The sequence below is a fragment of the Mytilus edulis genome, chromosome 4 (assembly GCF_963676685.1).
Source record: "Mytilus edulis chromosome 4, xbMytEdul2.2, whole genome shotgun sequence".
In the NCBI taxonomy this organism is placed as follows: Eukaryota; Metazoa; Mollusca; class Bivalvia; order Mytilida; family Mytilidae; genus Mytilus; species Mytilus edulis.
Genome location: NC_092347.1, coordinates 5,129,142 through 5,150,824, shown reverse-complemented (window position 1 = coordinate 5,150,824; position 21,683 = coordinate 5,129,142). Strand labels below are relative to the sequence as shown.

Here is a 21,683-nt window from a genome sequence, read left to right as displayed (position 1 = left end):
ATCAAGTCAAGGTCAAATGAAACAGATACATGTAGTCGGTTATGTACATGTACACTTTACAATCATTCCATAGACCAAAATATATTGGACCTAATGTTACAGTATCTGAGATATGGACTTGATTATGTAACTTTCACGTTGATCACTGATCCATGAAAGGTACGTAGTGATCACCTGACCTGAACCTCATTTCATGGATCCAGTAATCAAAGCTATATACCCCCCTTTTTCCCCCCAAATAAGGGCAATAACTCAAGAAAGGTAAAAGTGACAACATCCAAATTCAAATTTAATCTGATTTTTGTTTGGATTGTGTATTAGTTTCAAAATGTGGCAAATAAATGTTAGAGAACGGAAATGAAAATTTCAACAATTATCCATTTGGAAAGGAGTATAACTCTAGAACGGTAAAAGTAACACTACCAAAATTCAAACTTAATCTGTGTTTAGTGTTTGGTTGACACAAACTAACTAAAGTTAGACAACAGAAACCAATTTCTTGGTGTACAGACAGGTGTACAAGTACATACAATAGAAAAGTGCAAAATATAATGTCCCTTTTGCTGCATCTGAAGTCTGTAAGATCTAAGTTGAAAGTATGTAAGATCTAAGTTGTAAGTCTGTAAGATCTAAGTTGAAAGTCTAAGTTCTAAGATGAAAGTATGTAAGATCTAAGTTGAAAGTCTGTAAGATCTAAGGTGTAAGTCTGTAAGATCTAAGTTAAAAGTCTGTAAGATCTAAGTTCAAAGTATGTAAGATCAAAGTTGTAAGTCTGTAAGATCTAAGATGAAAGTCTGTAAGATCTAAGTTGAAAGTCTGTAAGATCTAAGCTGAGAGTCTGTAAGATCTAAGTTGAAAGTATGTAAGATCTAAGTTGAAAGTCTGTAAGATCTAAGTTGCAAGTCTGTAAGATCTAAGTTGAAAATCTGTAAGATCTAAGGTGTTAGTCTGTAAGATCTAAGGTGAAAGTCTGTAAGATCTAAGGTGAAAGACTGTAAGATCTAAGTTTGAAGTCTGTAAGATCTAAGTTGAAAGCTTAAGTCTGTAAGATCTAAGTTGTTAGTCTGTAAGATCTAAGTTGAAAGTCTGTAAGATCTAAGTTGTTAGTCTGTAAGATCTAAGTTGAAAGTCTGTAAGATCTAAGTTGAAAGTCTGTAAGATCTAAGTTGAAAGTCTGTGAGATCTAAGTTGAAAGTCTGTAAGATCTAAGGTGTAAGTCTGTAAGATCTAAGTTAAAAGTCTGTAAGGTCTAAGTTCAAAGTCTGTAAGATCTAAGGTGAAAGTCTGTAAGATCTAAGTTGAAAGTCTGTAATATCTAAGGTGTAAGTCTGTAAGATCTAAGAATGCAGGTTATGATAAAGAAGAATTTGAAGTAACTCTGAAACATATCTTCCAAATGGCATGAATGGTAAAAAGCAAAGACATTTTAATAAAATAACTAGTGCCTATATCTTTTTGAATATATATATATATATAACAAGTACACACCCGTGATATCGCGGGTCCGTGACTGAATTAAATTATATAACTATGCCTAAGCCTTATTTTAGTAATTGGTATTGTCATCTGATAAAGTCATGTCGATTATAAGATACACAGTTTTCTCTGCTTTCAACATCTTTCTGTTTGAACCCGTCGACCTAGAACTTATCAATTATTGGTAATATTAATTATTTGGAAAACAAAAGGTCCTGGCTATCCAGGAATGGAGTATTTTCTAATCAACAGCACTGTACTATATTAGTTATCTTAGAAAGTTTTGCTGATTGCTGAATAAAACTACAATAGGGAACAATTTGACAATGATTGAATTTAGTAGTGTCAGCCCTTTGATTATGACCCGTGTATATAGCAAAATCCTAAATACACCGTTTGGCGGTGCGCCTGTCAAATGCGGAATGTACAGATAAGGTAATAGCTAACAGGTGAATATACTATTGATATCGGTATCGGATTCGACCCGGAACTTGTTAATTATTGGCAATATTAATTATGTGGAAAACAAAAGGGTCTGGAGTGGTGTAATTTTTAATCTATACCATTGTCCTATATTAGTTATATATAGAGTTGAATTCTTTGATTTGTCGTTTTTACCCGATGACGGCTGACAAATTGGACCTCGTAATTTTAGTATTATAGATTGGCTCTGGGGTAATACACATGTAAACAATGTACATGTATACGTAGCTAGAATATTCATAACAGTTTTGACTTAAGTAATTGTAACAAAAGAGATAGGTTTTATAAATTGAAGATATGTTTAGGGAAATCTTTGATAAATGTATACAGTATCATTGAATATACTGAAATTATTGATATTTCTGGCCATTTTATTGTTGGAAGACTTTGAAAAAAGCTTTTGATTCCATTTCATTGAGTTCCTTTTAAAAATTAAAGAATTGAAATTTTGTCTTTATAGATTGTTGTGAAAAACATTAATTCTGCAGCCTTTATAGTTGGTCTAGATGTAACAAATGTTACTATTATATATAGGCACTAATTCACCAATTTTAAATTATTTCATAATGTCAAGTGAAGATACTATTTAAAAGCAGATGAATGAACTTTTGTATAAGTTAATTCCGAACTCACCAGGCTATGGAGTGAAAAAGATGCATATTCAAAATTATGCACATGTATTACAAAAAGATTATTGTAATGGAATTTTTAAAGGCTGTGAAATGTACTTGGATCAAGAGGATTTTTTAAGATGATATTACAATGTAAATGGCTAAATATATTTTTGTCATAAATTTATGTTGATAAAGATAGATTTTCCAGATAGGATAATGAAGCTCTAGATTGTTTAGGGGGTAATAGAGCTCTACATAAATTGATGAATGATTGGTGGTTGCTTTTTGCCACTTCAGCACAGAAAGGGGTACGGTAGTGAAGCTTTATATAAACTTCTCTGTAAAAAACAAATTTTGGAAAGATGTACTGGATCCTTGGCAGATGTTTGCTGACAAAGAAATGTAATGACCAGACTGGGAATATTTTCTTTCCAGTCAAATCTGCATGACTTGCATGAATAAAATACAGTTTCTACATCATCTACTGACCTGCATTTTTTAAGACTGGAAGAAAAGTAAATGGTTTTCTATCATGTCTATATGTAAATGATGTTGTAGGTGAGAATAGTACTTTGCTAAACTTTCTATTTACCTGGTCTTTTAAAGCATTTCTTCTAAAGAATGCTTTACAGCTTTCACAAGTTACAGCATTGAAATTGTAACCCAAGGCTTTGTCACCACAGACCCGACAGCTTTTGTCATCTTTTGCTCTTCTGCCCCTTCCTTTACCAGGGGAAGTTTCTGATTTGACACTTCCAGGTGATGTGTATTCTTCTGCATTGGAATTATCCTCGGAAGTGTCATCATGTCCACAACTCAAATGTGGTTTTATATCTGGTGGTGAATTCAGAGAATCGCCATTGTCAGACATCATCTATAAATAAAACAATTTGCATGATCAATAAAGCTTATCATCATATATAACATGTATAACAGGCATATATATATATACAACAGTTGCCGACAAATCTAATAAGCATTTCCACCATTTTCGTGCAGGGAGTCCTAAACCATTTGATAAATGAAATAATATCAAAACTATCACAATCATATCAAAACATTTTTCATTGTTATAAACAGAAGTTTGACATACATTTGTACTGTAAACTGGAAATATTTGCACTGTCGTTATTTCACAATTTAACTAATGCCCGCTGTTTTGAATTAAAGAGATAACTGTATTGTATTTGAAGCTTTAAGGACGTCTATGGGTAGTTTTACTGTCGCAAATTTAGTTTACCTGGCGATGCGAAGCGGAGACAGGTAAACGGGTATTTGAGACAGAAAAACTACCGATGGACGTCCGCAAAGCTTCAAATACAATACAGTTATCTATATTCTAATGCAAAACCAGTTCATAATTAAATTTCAATCATTATTTCAGTGTAAATCTTCATTAATGAAAATTCCGCGAAAAGATGTTATCTTCTTTGGTCCCTACACTAGGTGACGTCATAGGTGTGCTTCCGGGTCAAACATAAACACCAGGCGTTTTCTGGCTTTTGTGCCGCTTCAGAATGTAATAAAATTTGATAAAAGGAAGACTTTTAGATGCAACATGTGAGTTTTTTGCCTTATTATTGTAGAAATTAAATGTCAATACATTCAGCAATTCAAAATGTCGGCTTCCTTAGTTACAGACAAGGAGATAAAGAATTTTACGCTAGCTGTCATCCAATCAGAACCATTGATACAAAATAATTGCATTAGATTTCACAATTGATAGGGGTTCTGCACAGATTTTGATAAAGGATTTTGAAACAGTACAAGAATGGTCTAATAAAATTATAAATAGTGAATTTGAAGAAATGCTAATTTATCCCAATCTTTTGTTCATACATGTAGTAATCAGAACAATGTGTTATAAATAGATAATCATTTAAAAATAATTAACAGGTGTCTATTTACCCAACTTTAAAGAAGGAGTGCTGTTTATATAACAATATCAATTATTTCTGCTTGCTTGAGATGTCTTTCATTTAATTCAACTGTTCTGAATGAAAGGTTTTGATTTTTAAATACTGCATTTATTTAGAAATAAAGTTTTAATTTGTGATTTAGATATATATATGTGGTGTGTAAAACAGCTGTTAAAAATTTGTTTTCATGCTTTGAACTGGTTTCCCTTTGAACTGGTTTCCCTTGAAATATTTGCAGAAGTTTAATTTTTCCCATTTCAACTGTCATCATACAAATGTATGAATAGCTATAGTAAAACTGCCACAGACGGCACAGTTACAGTAGTCACAAGAAAACCCTCTCTACAAATTCCATATTGTCTACATTGTATCAATATAATTTTCTACAAATGTAGAATTAAACTTGACAAGTGATATCCAAAGCATGTGCCTTGTGCATTAGACTGTAAGAAAAGGTTCATTTTTCAAGACTTTACAATGCCTAATTTACGTTCAAAGCAGTCATTTACACAATTAATCTTAATCTGTGCTGATGAACAGAACTATCTTGTGATCATGATTACATGTATGTAATAAAGTTTTTTGGGCTTTGAACATGTTCAATCTGAAAGCAGTTCTAAGCAAACAAATAAGTTCACAATGCGATCAAGACAATATCAATAATGCAATAAATTGGTAAAAATTCCCTAAAAAGGAAAAATGTTAACCCCTACAACGAAAAGATGATGTTGGTCATGTGCACTTATTTGTAGATATCATTTGATGACTATTGTAATAAAAAAGTGTCTATCCAAATTTCATGAAAGTTTCTTTGACAACTTTAATAACACACAGAATCTAAATGTTGATGACACTGACAAGGGAATATACTATTGCTTATACTGTCCTGCTTCTGTGACATAAATGTTACAGGCTTGACTATAAAATGTCAGTCAAATAACCTTTTAACAGTAGCTGTCTCTCATTGAAATGTTATCATTCATCAAGGGTTTGTTCACCTGATGTGTAGGCAGGCTTTAACTAACATGACTAATGCATGATATCCCTCCTCATCACCTCATCTAATAACAATAAGGTGTTACCAATAGGTGAAATAGGATACCAGTTACAGGAAACCAGTCCAGTCAGTTTTGCCTGTAGCCTGTACCTTATAAATGTACCATCTTTTAAATGGGATATTCTATTGATGAAAATTGTTTTAAGATGCTTAAATTTTTACTATTATATCTAAAGGGTATTCATTTAATTTTCAACTTCTGCTAAATTTTAAGTGGTTCTGAATTGAAAGGGTGGATGATTGTCTGAGTAAATGGTCCAAATTTTATTTCTTTTATAACCAGGAAGTAAATAAAATCATCCAATAATACTCAAAACAGTTTTCCTTTCTTAAATGCCTGTCATGTCATGACCCTCAAAAAACCATGAAGGGGGCTACCTATTGTGTGGAAAGTAACTGGAATTTTGCAGTCTAAAATAGAGAAAAAATAATCTGCCTGTCAATCAACAGTGTTCTCCCCAGGCTGTTTTAGCGCTGTTGTATTCAGTCCTATCACATTTCAGCGCGTGGCTATTGGGCAGACCGCAGCGCTATCCAATCAAATATCAGCACTATAATTTTTCAAATTTTCAAATTTCTGGTGTTTAGCTGTACAATTTCGATCACATGATCAACTGGTTGATTTGTCGGGAATTGATTATCCACCTTTCAAAGTCTAAAATGAAAGGGATCCTTTCAATGAAAGAACAAAATGGTGTCATCACTGGTCATTGGAACTGAATTTGGATAAAATTGATGTAATGGGAAAATAAATGAGTCCCCATTCCATGTAACATTTGACATACATGATTGTAGAGAAAGAATAAAATATATTGCTTTTTTCCTGTGTTTTTATCATGTTTATGGAAGAAATATAATTATTGTAATAGAGTTGTCTCATTGGCACTCACACCACATTGGTATTGATCTTCCTATATCTACTGAAGCTATAATGGGGGTTTATCATGATCATGATCACTTTATTCAAGATGAACAATATGTGTAATTTGAATTAACAAATATTTTCAAAATTAATAATTGATAGTCATAGTATTTATTATAAAACTAAACAAAAATATAGTAAATTATGATTTAATCTAATTTTTATTTATATTTTTACCTGGTGTACCTGTAAAATGAATGCGCGCAAATGTAATCAAAAGCTGTGAGCAAACGTAAGACATTTTAATCCCCAAATGCGCGCAAACAAAGTGCGCACGCTCTAGTATACAATCATTTTTTGTTCAATACTTTTAAAAGTGAAGGCATTGTAGAGTGAGTATTTTCTGTTATTTCCACTGACAGACTGTTATTTCTTTAAATTGAAATTAATCCATATTTTATTTATTTAGTAAACCAGGTGCTTTGCAGGGCATAGCTTTATACGACTGCAGCAGTCAAACACTGAACAGTTGGAGCAAGTATGGACATGTACACAACATTCAAGCTCGATATTTGGATTGTGATCAAATTTTTGACATAATATGGGTTTCTGACACAAAACAAATATCAAGATCTTACAAATCTATTGTGCCATTAAAGATTTCTTCTTCAAACTTTTCAAAAATTTGGAATTTGAGAATTTTGGGGAAAAAAATAAAAACTACTACCACCCCCCTTTTTTTGCAATTAGTTCAAAACCTGAAATTTTTTTATATATATTTTGCAAGTAGTGTAATTGAGGTAAATCTGAACATACCCAACATTGTATGTTAAATGTTTTTGAATTACCTCCCTTTCACTGCTTTTGTCCATTGACCAGAAAAACCTATTTTCCCCCTTTTTTTGGCCCCTAATTCCAAAACATTTTGAGCCTTAACCCCCAAAAGTCAATACTTACCATCCCTACATGGTATGGAAACTTGTGGTATAATGTCAGAAAGATTCATACACTTAAACGCAAGTTATTGTTTGAAAACTACAAAAATGCTTATTTTGGGCCCCCTTTTTGATCCCTAATTCCTAAACTATTTAGACCATAACCCAAAAAATCAATCCCAACCTTCCTTTAGTGGTATTGAATCTTCTGGTTAAAATTTATAGAGATCCATTTGCTAAACTTAAGTTATTGTCCGGACACTAAATGCGTTTTCTGACGACAACATGATAGCATTAAAATATTATGTAAGCAAAAAAAAAATTGTAAGACAGTCAAAAACACAATACCAGACCATACAAGTACATGAGGCAGGTGAAAACCAATCAAATGGGGAACTTTTCTGCAAATGAGTAACAACTTCAGGGATCTCCATGGATGAAAATTGAACCATGGAGGAACTTTCACCATTACAAACCGTGTATACGCTGTACAGTGTAGCACGATCGGAAGTATTTTATCCCTCCATACAAGGAATGGTGAACATGCTAATTCATTGCTTATTGAAATTATATTTATTTGAATTTTCATTATAGAATTAGAAGTGTCAATATGTTCATTTATTGCCGTTTTTAACCATTCAAATACCAAGTCTTCATGGTCCCCCCTTAGTCGAGAATGACTAAAAGCTGTCATGAAGGTCCCCATGTAGATCTCTTGTATTTTTGGTAATTGTTATGGGGGTTAAAAATCATATGATGTGGAGCTTATTTTTCATGGACACTGTCAAATTCAGAACCCATTACCGGTATGGCTGATTTGCAGCAACAACAAAACGATTGGTACGGGTTATGTAAAAGGTTAAAGAGATTTGTAAAGCAAATGAAAAGGTTTTTAGAGATTTGTAAAGCAAATGAAAAGGTTTTTAATGACTTTATCTGACAAATTGATGCTGTGCAACATGCATCTTTCGAGTCTGAATAGAAACCGGAAACGCGGATGTATCAATTTGATTGTAATATACGAAATGAATTCGGAATTACGATACGATATTTCTTGACAGGAAATATTTATAAGTTTTTACTTTTAAACTTTTAAAGTCATTTTAAATTATCGTTACAGCAGTACTCGAGTTATTTGTGATGAAATAATATTTACTGTTTTGCGTCTTATTTTGTACTTCTTAAAAAAGGGGGATGCTGATTGCGCAAGTCAAAATAAAGCACGTGTTCGACTTGTTAAACTGTTTTCTTTGTAACTGGATTATTAATTTATTTATTTAATCTAAATTATCATAATCATTTGCTGAAACTTAGTTGATTAATTCGACAAATGGATCGTCTATCCTCAGATAGTATTCTCCTGTCTGGTTTGTTGATCTACCTGTACAAGCTCAGGTACAAGTGATTAGCGATCTTAATCCGGATATCCCCCAGGCGTTAGAACTGTGTTGGATTATAACATAAAAAGCCTGAGGGTTATGCAATTACATGCATTTGATTATAATTGATAAAAAAATGGCGTTGGGCTACAAAAAATGATGAAGTTTTGAACATGTTGAACGATGGCGTAAGACAATTTAACGATGGCGCAAGATAATTTAACGATGGAGCGAGTCATTTGACGATGGCGCAAGACCTTTGAACGATGGCGGGGCGCCATCGTTAAACAGGCCATGGAGATCCCTGAACTTTCAATTTAGTAATCATTTGATTGGGTAAGCCCAGGCTTTTTACTTACAGTGCAGTCCCCGGTGTCCGCACGGCCGGTGATACCGTGCATAAGCTGATTTCGTTATATCAACAAGGTAACGCAAATAAAATTGTTTTTGTTATTGTTTTAACATTCTGAAGGGATAAAAAAGAATAAAATTGATAAGTTCCAGATCAAAATAATAGCTGCAATCCCGTGATTTACAATGTCCATTAAAAAAAATACAGCATCAGATAAAATTTGTTTTACTTAAGTCAAATTTTTATCAGATTGAAATAATTTTTGCTCTGCATCCTTGGCAGTGTGCTTGGTTTGAATTTAGCTACCTTTTGTAGCAGCTAATTTTTCCTCTATTCAAAATAAGTTCTTTTAGGTAGGCATGCACGAAATCACCAGACATTGGAGGAATTCTCAGAACAGGGGTTTCCCCAATTTTGGACAAACATTACACAAAATCTTGAGGGTGAAACCCTAAAAACTAAAAAATTTATGAAATAAAAGTTTATTATGAATGTATTCACACAATATTATCCAATGATTGGTTTCATCAGTTGAATGAAGTGAAGTCAACAGTCTTAGGTGCGCAGATACACCAGACTGCACCGTACATGTACATACATGTATATATGCACAAATGACTTAAAAAAATTGCTGTAAAATGGCACAAATTAAAAATGGAACAACTTCATTCAACAGTTCAAAGAACCATATTTCATGTATTTTTATTTCTAAAGAGGAAAATAAAGCAATAAAACCTAACATGGAACAAGTTATTGAAAAGAACCATATTTTAATTTGGGATTTCTTAAAATCATTGTTAATAAATCATTGTTAATAGTTAATAAACATGATACTGCAATAAAACCCAACTATTATGGCAAACACAAATAGTTGCCTGATCCATTTCAAAACCACACAAGATTTCTTTAGAAGCTATAGTGATTGCTTAATATAACTTGATAACAACATTCATTTTCAGATTAATAATGATCTCCCCTGAAACCATATTGTCCCCCCTGATTATAAGGTATATATCTATTGTCCACTAGGTATAAGGTATAGGCTATATCTTGTCCCCTAAGTGTAATGATGAGAAGACTACTATTGTGTCATAGTTCATAACAAATAGTGTCTAGTAGACAATAAAATCTTTGGGATAGGCATGTTGAGACATAAAAAATAAGGTTGGATACATGTACCTTAAAACAAAAGTAGATTTTTATTTTGGTCACATTACTACTATCATCTTATCATGACAGATTATATTAAAAACAAACGACTGTGACTTGATACCAGTTTACCCTTTGAAATTTATTAATAGATATAAAAAATGTACTGTTACATGTATGTGCGACTGTTTACAATTTACGATATCGTGATGTACTGAATAACCCACTTTTAAAATGGTCTTTTTTATATAAAAACATCATTACAATATAAAACTTTACCTGTTATAGGTTTAAGATAACAAAAAATATACCCCATATATCCTTGTATCATTAATATTCGCGAGTGAACATACTAGATTTTATCAAATCATTGCTACCACACACTGGACTGAAATAACCTTGACACAAATAAAACAACAACAGTGATCTCCCTTATTTTTAACCGGATTTTCGTCATTAAAATAAAAGTATTATAAGTACTAAAAGAAAGCTCTAGTGGACGACCTTGTTTTGATTTCTGTCTGGTATTTCAACGTTTTTTCTTCTTCAATGAACCATACCTGTCTAACTTATGCATAATATATTAGCTCAAAACAAAAGCATGGTATAAGTGATAGCTATTTGTAAGAAAAAATGATGAGGGTGAATTATAAAAACATATTCTTGCCATAGGCCTAGCCCTTTGTGGTTAAAAAAAAGTGTAACGTACCACAAGGACGTATATTAGATGGTATATGTTAGTTATACGTCCTTGCGTACCAGTAGCTAAATTGCACGGAGTAACTACTCCCCCCTTTTTCACCTAAAAGTTTCACACCTCAAAAAATTTAATGAAATATAAAAAAAAATAAAAAAATAAAAAAATGTTAAAGTTTTTTTTTAAATAAAAAAAGATTTAAAATTTTATACTAAAAAATTGAATTTTGAAAAGAGTTCAGATATTTAAAAATTAAAGAAATGAGTTCAAAATTCATTTTGATGCATTCTCTTCAAAGATCTTGGAAAATAAGAAAGAAAAATTGGTGTAGGCCACAGATATATTGTAGCTAAAATATGCATACTCCAGAACTGGATTTAAAAAAAGATATTTTAATTTGGAGTAAGAGAATAATTTTGAAATCTAAGAATGGTGTAAGTATTTTTCTTATTTTGAAAATTTGTTGTAGAAATACCAGAGACATATATACACTCTGGAAATACATACATGTATCTAAAATATTTCATCACTTATTATTACCCAGAATTTTACATACAAATACATTTTATATAGAATTTTAACAGAAACAAGTCACATATCTATATAGATAGACTAAAGCAAAACGAAACAAGTCTATGTACTTGCTGTAATTAGGAAGAGGGACCCATAGTTCTATCATTTGTTTTATGATTGTAATGATACATACATTTTTTTTTTTACAGAAAATCAAATTGTATGATGATCAAAACCGAATCAGTAAGACAGATTTTGTCAACATTTTTGTTAACATTTATGACTGAGAGTTTTTTCATAAATTTAATCATGAATTATTATAGCTAAACACAAAATCTTAAAACGTAGTTTTCATTGATCATGTTGATATATATGTTGTGTACAAGATGTAAGTTTGTACAAATTATAATTTGTACAGGGTTTTTGTACAAGTTATAAGTTTTTTGTCACACACCTTCTTGTACCAGGTGATACAGGTTTATCTTAAAAAATGTACTAGTTTAGTGTTTTAAATTCAAATTTATATACTAGTACTTAAACCTAACATTTAGTGCTATTCTCCTTGTCCTCAAAATGGAACTGAGGATACCTGAATGATTTGAATTCTATTTTTATTTTTCTCCTGATACCATATTCATATCCATAAAAGTCTGTTTGTGGTCTTATAATATTTTGTGTAGCAATGCCCAGTATTAGATTGTAGCATGTAGTTGTGAAAATATGACAGAAATATGCGAAACAAAAGACTGTATGCTTGCATCATCCATGTGTGTTAAGCAGTTCATAAAACACTGATAACTTGTACAAAAAATCTGTACAAATTATAATGTGTACAACATTACAACTTGTACACAACATATATAATATGTCAATACATTATATACTAAAAATTATAGGTCTCCGCGCATTTTCTCAAGCTACAGGTATTTATAAAATGACACATTTTGGATGGATTATAAAGGAAAAAAACATCATTATGTGATAAGAAGCTTAACTAAATGACAGAATTTTAAATTAAAATGCAAGGCGACAGCTTTTAGAAAATGCCTTGAGAATACCAAAAGAAAAGATAGGATCACTTGTTTACCGATAGGACGAATCATATTGCATGTGCAAAGTTGAATTGATGAATATATTTTCAGTCAACCTATATATAGCTACGTTTGACCGAAATAGATGTGATAATTGAACTTGATTAATGAAATTGATTGTCTAGAGCAAACACATATAAATAAGAGTTATGAGGAATGACGACTGAACTTGACATACACATGCATGGACACCATCACAAATTAACAGCTAGTTGACCGATATACGACGTGACAGTGTCACAACTGACTATAGCAACAGCTTTTTGTGGTCTTATATATAAATATGTATAGATACCGATATACATTTTGTACCCGTCTGATTTGTAATATATTTGTTGATTTTGTTACGTAGTTGTGGAATGAGATGTTTAAAAAAAAAATGAAATTACGTATTGTTGTTCTTAAAACAAGGAGGATTGGTAACTAATGTCAGTCAGACCTTACAAAAGTAATGATTGACCATAGTTTAACCTACATGACCTATAACGGGGGGGGGGGGGGGGGGGGGTTAAAAAAGAGGGGCGAAAGATACCAGAGTGTTAAAATGTTCTATTTAACTTTTCTTTTCATTCCAACAAACCATCTCTTCGAAATTCATTTTTATCTTAATTATTGGACGAGTTTCTCACTCTAAAGCTGAAACGGAAACAATAGCCAGAAAAAGTAAAATAGCAAAAATACTAAACTTCAAGTGAAATTAAAAAAAGAAAGTATTTTATAAACTTCATTGGGAATCAAAAGATCAAACGAATGGAAAAAAAAACAATTGTTATAATCCTGAATCGGTACCGACAAAATGGTTGGTCTTAATGGGGTTTCATTTCAGGAAAATGGCAATCGTTATCGTTATAGTTGGTTTCTGTGAGTGTTGCTTTGTCGTTTTTTGTCTATTTGTGTATTTCTCTGTGCTGTATGTTCTTCCATGTATTTGAATTGTAGTCCTGCCATGTAATGTTGTTATTAAAGTGTAATATCTAACATTGCCATACAAGCGGGAGGTTAGGCTAGTCACAAAACCAAGTTCAACTCACAATTTTTCTTACAATGTCCTGTACCAAGTCAGGAAAATGACCATTGTTATATTATAGTTCGTTTCTATGTGTTTTACTTTTTAGTGTTGTGTTTCTATTGTGTCGTAGTTCTCCTCTTATATATGATGTGTTTCCCTCAGTTGTAGTTTGTAACCCGGATTTGTTTTTTCTCAATCGATTTATGAACTTCGAACAGCGGTATACTACTGTTGCCTTTATTAAACAAAGTAAACATGAGTTATAAATAAACTGTTATCACAAACATATGTCTCGCTTTTTTGTAATTTTGATAATGCAAATGTTGAAATTATAATAGCAATACTTTAACATGTAAGTTTTGCAAATATTCAAAGTCATTGAACCATGACTGGAGGTACATTGCTAAGCAAACTCCATGGAAATGAGATGTGCCAATGCTAATACAACTGCATAGCAAATACCATTGACTAATCTTTAGCAGTTCCCTTTAAACAAACCTAAACACTAACTAATACATGTAAACTTAGCAAAATTTCAAAGTCAATAAACCATAACTGAGGGGGCGGGGTCAAATAATCTCCATGGTAATGAGACTTGTCAATGATTATACAACTGCATACCAAATATCATTGACCTACCACTAGTGGTTCCTGATAAACCGACCTATCACAAACTAATACATAAAAACTTAGCAAAAGTTTCTTTTTTTTAAGCAAAAATTTCATAGTCAATTGACCATGACTGAGGGGGCGGGGCCTAAAAATCTTCATGGATATTAGATATGCCAATACTAATACAACTGCATACCAAATATCTTTGACTTACCACTAGTGGTTTCCCATAAACTATACCTAATCACAAACTAATACATTGTCGACGACGCTGAAAACAGCATAACTAGGTCTAGCTTGTTGACTTCGTCAAGCGAGACAAACATAGACTTCTAATCGAACCAGAAACATCTTCCTCTTCTTATATTTTTTTTTGTATTTACATCGTGTCATAAATTTATTCGTTTAGTGTATGTTCACTTGTTTTTGTTAATATGTCTTTTGATTGAGTTAAGTCATTTCAATTAATAATCCTAGTACCTTTGATAACTTTAACTACTAATTAAATAGTCTCTTTCTATTTTGTGATGTTTCACTCTTGTTTCAAGTTAGGGTGAAGGTTGGCACCAACTTAAACATGAATGGTTCTACACTATTCAAATTTTGGGCCCTTTATATTCGATGTTAGCAAATGCTCCGTGTCGATCCATACTTTGACTTATATTGATTTACTTTTACAAGTTGTGACTTGGATTGAGAGTTGTTTCATTGGCACTCATTCCACATCTTCGTTCATCTATTATATGTCTCCGTTCGAACACATAACTAGAATACACCTGCAATCATACACTTCTTTCATATATTTCATTCATTAGTCTTATTTAGATGACAGACTTGTCATTTTGCATTTTGTAGAAAATAGCTTTGAGATCGGTTCTTCTATTATTCGCAAATTTATCAAACATGCATTCATTTGCCCAACTCTTTAAATAAAGTCATTATAGACACCAGGATAGAAATCAGAACTTTTCCACAATACTCCTAAGAGTGTTTATTCTGCACATTTGGTGTTCTAGTCAATCAATCAATATGACCACCGTACCCGAAAATGAAACACAAGGGTACAATGCAAGTAATTATCTAATATCTTGAAAACTTTTATGGCTGGAGAAAATGAAAAATTATTAGATCCTCATAGGAGCTATTGTCCATTCTTGAATATATTTTTGGCAAAGTATTCAATAAACAATAACAAAGAAACTATCAAATGACTGACCAAAATGAGAATCTTAGATTTATTGAACTTGAAGACGATATTTGACTCATGTTTTGGTTTTGGTATATTATCCTAAAAGTAATAATTAATATTGTCCATTTGACTTCTATATATTTGCAGAAAAAAATTCTTAAAAATTCATTTTTATAAATTTATATATTTTTTTCCTTGATGTACGTTAATATATGATAGATACGAACTCTGACTATTAATTTCATAATTTTTTGTCAATAATTTAAAAAGTTTCCCATTAGATCTCTATGTTAATTTTATTTTTTGAAGTGTTGATTACCTGGTGGAGTAATAAACTTGCTACAATTTAACTCTTACTAATTTATATGTTTACTGATGATAAGTGCCAGCCTACTGATTCCTCCTGCAGATGTCAGTATAATTGTAATCTCCTAGTTATAGCAGTAAAATTGTTAAAGGGGCAAAATTGAAAAAAAAAAGAAGAAAAAAACATAATTAGGAAGGGACATGTAGCAAGTCTAGTGGAGTAAGTATAAGTAGTGTAACGGCCTTCAAACCAAAACAAAAACTTAACATACATGTGCTTTTAATGTTTGTTTATTTGTACCATGTGACTATACCAATTTGAATATTAAAGGACACCAATGAAAATGATCATCACTTTATAGTTTTGATTATTGATTTTATATCATTATACAAGTTAACTTACAATACACAAGCTTTTCATGCTTTTAGCATGGGGAGTTGTATAACAATACAAAGAGGCCATGAAAAGTTTATTAAAAAAACAGACTAAAGTTAATATACATTCAGTTATTTATTAATGTGCAAAATGCACATCTTGGAAGCAAACATGTACAATTTAGGAAAATAAAAAAAAAAGGTTTTTATAGTTTGGTAAATTCTGTCATAACTCTTGTCCATAACATATGAAGGTAAACATATAAAACAATATTCATTTTCATATCCTTTGCCTATAAAGTACCATTTTACTAGTTTATACTATATCTAATATTTTTTTAAACAGAAAATGGATATTGCAGTTTCCTATCATATATAGAACAATTATTTCAATAACATGACATGAAATCTAAGTTTATTTGATGGTCAAGTAGAGGTTATTTTAATATTTAAATATACAAAGTCACATGGTACAAATAAACAAACATTAAAAGCACATGTATGTTGTTTTTGTTTTGGTTGGAAGGCCGTTTCACTACTTATACTTACTCCACCAGGTAATCAACACTTTAAAAAATGAAATTAACATAGAGACCTTATGGACCTAAATGAATTTTTAAGAAATTTTTTTTGCAAATATATAGAAGTCAAATGAACAATAAGAAGCTGTACATATTTTCATCTATACAAGATGTGTAAAAACTTTAGATCATTGAAACTACCGGAAGACGTCATTACTCTTTTTTAATATAACAGTTTTACTAATTTAGGTGTTTTATTCTGTTACATATTACAGTTATAGAAACCGTAATAGTGAATAAAGGCGACAGTTGTATACCGGCGCACAAAAGTCATAAATCGATTGAGCGATCACAAATCCGGGTTACAAATTAAAACCGTGGGAAACACATAAACTATAAGAGGAAAACAAAGGAACAACATGAACACTGAAGTTCAACAAAACAAACGCCAGCATACATAGAAACGAACTATTTGATAACACATAACAAATTCATGACTTGGTACAGGACATTTTAAGACCAATTTTGACTATATTATACTGTATAATACACAAATAAGTCACATGATTGAAACAGTCAAATATATTGACTGTTTATAGAGTACTTAGATGATTATTTTTTACCCATTGTTTGCAAAAGAGGGACGAAAGATACCAAAGGGAAGTCAAACTCATAAATCTAAAACAAACTGACAACGCCATGGCTTAAAATGAAAAAGACAAACAAACAACAGCACACACGACACAACATAGAAAACTAAAGAATAAACAACACGAACCCCACCAAAAAACTAGGGGTGATCTCAGGTGCTCCGGAAGGGTAAGCAGATCCTGCTCCACATGCGGCACCCGTCGTGTTGCTTATTAGATAACAAATCCGGTAAATGGTCTAATTCGGTAGGTCACATTCATGAAAGAGAAGGGGGTTGTAGTTACGATGTAAGGAACATATCCGATATCATTTGTGAAACGGTTATTCCATAACGGTCAACCAACTCGTGATGGCGTCCGTAAAATTTACGAAGGGATGATTTCAACTTCACCATTTGGAACTCTTGGTTTAATAGCTTCCTTGTGAGCAGCAACCCTCTATCAAGAAAATCATGATAGGAAATGCAAGCACGGGAATATCGTATCAACTGGGAGATATATACCCCGTATGCAGGTGCTGCTGGAATGTTGCTACTTAGAAATGGAAAGTTCACAATTGGAAAGCTGAATCATCTCTTTTGTCGGTAAGTTTTGTTTTCTACCGACCCTCATTGTCAATTTCTAGATGTTAGTCAAGATATGAGGCCGACGTAACTGTATCTGTAGTATCCTTTATCTCTAGCTCGATTGGATAGATGCGCTCCACATAGTCACCAAATTTTGAATTATTTAGTGAAAGAACATCATCTATATAGCGAAAAGTAGAGGAGTTAAAGGATATTGCTAACGTCTTATCTTTCTTCCTAAGAAGTTCCTGAATAGTGTCAGCCTCATAATAACAAAGAAACAAGTCGGCAAGTAGAGGGGCACAGTTTGTTCCCATTGGAATGCCGACAGTCTGTTGAAAAACACGTCCCCCGAACGTTACAAATATGTTGTCAATCAAGAAATCAAGCATCTTGATAATATCAGTTTCAGAGAATTTTTTGTTCGAATCAGAGTGATCATTTACAAAGTAGGATTTATCCCTGCCCAAGACAAGATACTTGTATCTACGTTGGCCATTCTTTTTTACGAAGCAAAGCAATACCAACTCTTTCAATTGGTCTTTTAGTTTGGAATGTGGAATACTAGTGTACAGAGTAGAAAAGTCAAATGTTTTAATACTGTTACAAGATGAAAGAGAGTTAGATTGTATGTACTCTAAAAGATCTTTGGAATTTTTAAGTATCCACATCTGATTCACGCCCCCTCTAGAATAGGCAGTTTCACAATAACTCTGAAGCCCGTCTTTGATTGCTGATAAAATAGATGTTAATAATTTAGAAAGAGGTTTCGTTGAGCACTTGAAAGACCCAGCAATATACCGTTGTTTGCAATTATATTTCAAAGATTGCTTTCACGCAAACTACTAAACTAGCTTTTATCAAACTTGACATTAACGATCCTCTTTATATGTAAATATTTTTTATACTTATATCCGAGTAATCAACATGGCGGTCATGACTGTAAAATTTAGGTTTTTTTTCTTATATCCGAGTCTATCGATCAACATGGCGGTCATGACTGTAAAATTTAGTTTTTTACTTATATCCGAGTGTATCGATCAACATGGCGATCATGACTGTAAAATTTAGTTTTTTTTTCTTATATCCGAGTCTATCGATCAAAATGGCGGTCATGACTGTAAAATTTAGTTTTTTACTTATATCCGAGTCTATCGATCAACATGGCGGTCATGACTGTAAAATTTAGTTTTTTACTTATATCCGAGTGCATCGACCAACATGGCGGTCATGACTGTAAAATTTAGTTTTTTACTTATATCCGAATCTATCGATCAACATGGCGGTCATGGCTGTACAATTTCGTTTTTTACTTATATTCCAGTCTATCGATCAACATGGCGGTCATGACTGTAAAATTTGCTTTTTTTTCTTATATCCGAGTCTATCGATCAACATGGCGGTCATGACTGTAAAATTTAGTTTTTTACTTATATCCCAGTCTATCGATCAACATGGCGGTCATGACTGTAAAATTTAGTTTTTTACTTATATCCGAGTGCATCGACCAACATGGCGGTCATGACTGTAAAATTTAGTTTTTTACTTATATCCGAGTCTATCGATCAACAGTTACATAGCGGTCATGACTGTAAAATTTAGTTTTTTACTTATATTCCAGTCTATCGATCAACATGGCGGTCATGACTGTAAAATTTGCTTTTTTTAACTTATATTCGAGTCTATCGATCAACATGGTGGTAATGACTGTAGCTAGAACAGAGATGTTAATTTCAAATGATTATTTTATATTGACAAGTTAACTTGTATACTAGTATACACAATGTATTTGTACTTACATCACTGTCTTCTAATATCCGTATTCTCCGTTTGTCATACATGATGACGATAAGAAAAATATTTTATAATAAACACTTTCACACCAAATACAGTTCTTCAAACTTAAAAATAAAACATAATTTCTGAATACTAATATATTAATAAACATCATTTTAAAGTTCTTTGTGGGCGTTTAATAGTGGTGAAACGGTTTGCCTGTTTCCATTTTTACATCCTTGTGTGTTTTAATGATAAACGAAAGGACTATCGATTAACGAAGCATACCTTTCAGTGCTTGAAGTATCAATGTCAAAGTCAGATTATTCTAATTACTTTTTTTTTACAAACTAGAACAAGGTATCTCCTGAGTAGAACATATAAGATAAGTAATGTAGGTAAGCATCCAATATCAATCGATGTTAATTAGACTTGTCCTTTTTGTTATTATTTCCGCTTCTGTTTAATAGGTTATTGATATTAAACAAAAAATAATTATTCAATTTTATCAGTTCTTTATTCATTGTGTTAGGTAAGCGTATAAAACTCGTATTTACATCATAAGACTGTCAATTAATTAAGTCTGGTAATTAGCAAGCTACAAGACAAAAACAGTTCTGTAAGCTGACCTTTACCATGGCATCTGTTTTTTGTTGAAGGAATTGCGTACTATTAGAAAACAAGACAAAGGTTAAACCAAATATAGAAGTTATTATTATAGATATTTAAATCAAATCCATCAATGACGTTTTGAAAAGTAGAAGATATTGAGTGTAGTTTGATGTGAAAAATCGAGGGTATATCTAGCGTCTATGGAAATAAACAAATTTGTTGTGACTGCTAATGAGACAACAAGAGACTAAATGACACAGACAACTATATGTCACCGTATTTGTTGCACTTTGGTGTTTCTGTCTGGTTTCCTCTTATAGTTGGTGTGTTTCCCTCAGTTTTAGTTTGTAACCCGGATTTGTTTACTCTCAGTGGATTTTATAACTTTCGAATAACGATATACTTGGGTTGCCTTATTTATCTAACAATGAGCAAAACACAAACATTTAAAGCCTGTAATTGTATACCAGAATTATATTAATATGATTAGTACTAGAGAAAACAGTAAATAAAAAAAATAAAAATAATTTATAATGATAGCATGTTTTCCTGAATTTAGATGATTTTTGTTTCAGACGACATTGATAACATGCTTGCATAAACAGAGTGTGTATCACACCCAACGCCTTTTCATTACATAGTAATTTCGTTCGAAAGATGGGTTTGAGAAATAATTAGTAAATAGCGAATGTATATTCTATCAAGTTGAATTTGTTTTAATTAGTGTGTTCATAGATCTAAATTATATTGACGTGACTGTAGTCCACTTTGAACCATTGTTCGATTTCTGATTGATTTTATAGTTAGAATATGTTACCATGTCCTTTTATTTTTTATTATATATATCTCTTACATGAATTATCTCAATGAAATTAGTACCGTTTATGTTATTTCAGGTAAAATATAATATTGCGCTAATTTCAACTAGTTCGTGAAAAATGTCATAAGACAAAGCAAAAACAAGGAAGACAGTTTGATTAAAATTTTCGGCTCCGCTAATTATTATAAATAGCAGACTACATCAAACGTTAACTTTATTTATTATATTGTAAATGTTTTGGATCCTTTTGCCTTAATTAAAAACGAGAAATTATATTTATCTTGTATTTCGAACGGAATTATTTTAAACATCAAATACCATCGTTTAAATAATGTCTTGAATTTTTTTTAAGGCTTACAAATTGAGAAATATTCATAATCAAGAGCCTGGCTACAATCATGTACAAGAAAAACCTCAAAATTAATGAAGAAACTGGTATATGTGTTACACTTGACAAATACTAAACCTTGAGGATCCTTAATCAAAACCAGTATCGCTGTGTTTATATTTATTTATATCATAAACATTTAAAAACTTTGGTCATTGGTTTCTGTTTCGAGTTATACCAACTTGGAAATCGGGCATCTATCCAATTATACAATTATATCCTATATGTAATAATAACAATATATACTATATGAAATCGTGACTGGAAACCGCGAAGCAACATTCAAATTCATGTTAATATCTTCGAAACTAATTTAAGTAGCTGTAGTTATG

General features: G+C 31.8%; 2 protein-coding genes across 7 annotated transcripts in view; one reads left to right on the top strand and one right to left on the bottom strand.

Annotated features, from left to right (window-relative positions):
• Positions 1–19,835, bottom strand: part of LOC139518791 (thyroid hormone receptor beta-like) — a 43,163-nt gene extending 23,328 nt beyond the window's left edge. The window contains exons 1-2 of one of the 3 annotated variants that reach the window (XM_071310351.1): positions 19,555–19,835; positions 3,166–3,447 (exon numbers count right to left, since the gene is read on the bottom strand). In XM_071310351.1, the coding sequence (XP_071166452.1) occupies positions 3,166–3,447; positions 19,555–19,596 (324 nt within the window). In that variant the 5' untranslated portion in view covers positions 19,597–19,835. Of the gene's footprint in view, positions 1–3,165; positions 3,448–10,505; positions 10,654–19,554 lie in introns of those variants that run through there. The other 2 variants (XM_071310352.1, XM_071310354.1) reach the window with 2 other exon arrangements.
• Positions 1–21,683, top strand: part of LOC139518784 (uncharacterized) — a 310,064-nt gene that overhangs the window by 57,703 nt on the left and 230,678 nt on the right. The gene's annotated exons all lie outside the window — the stretch shown is intronic.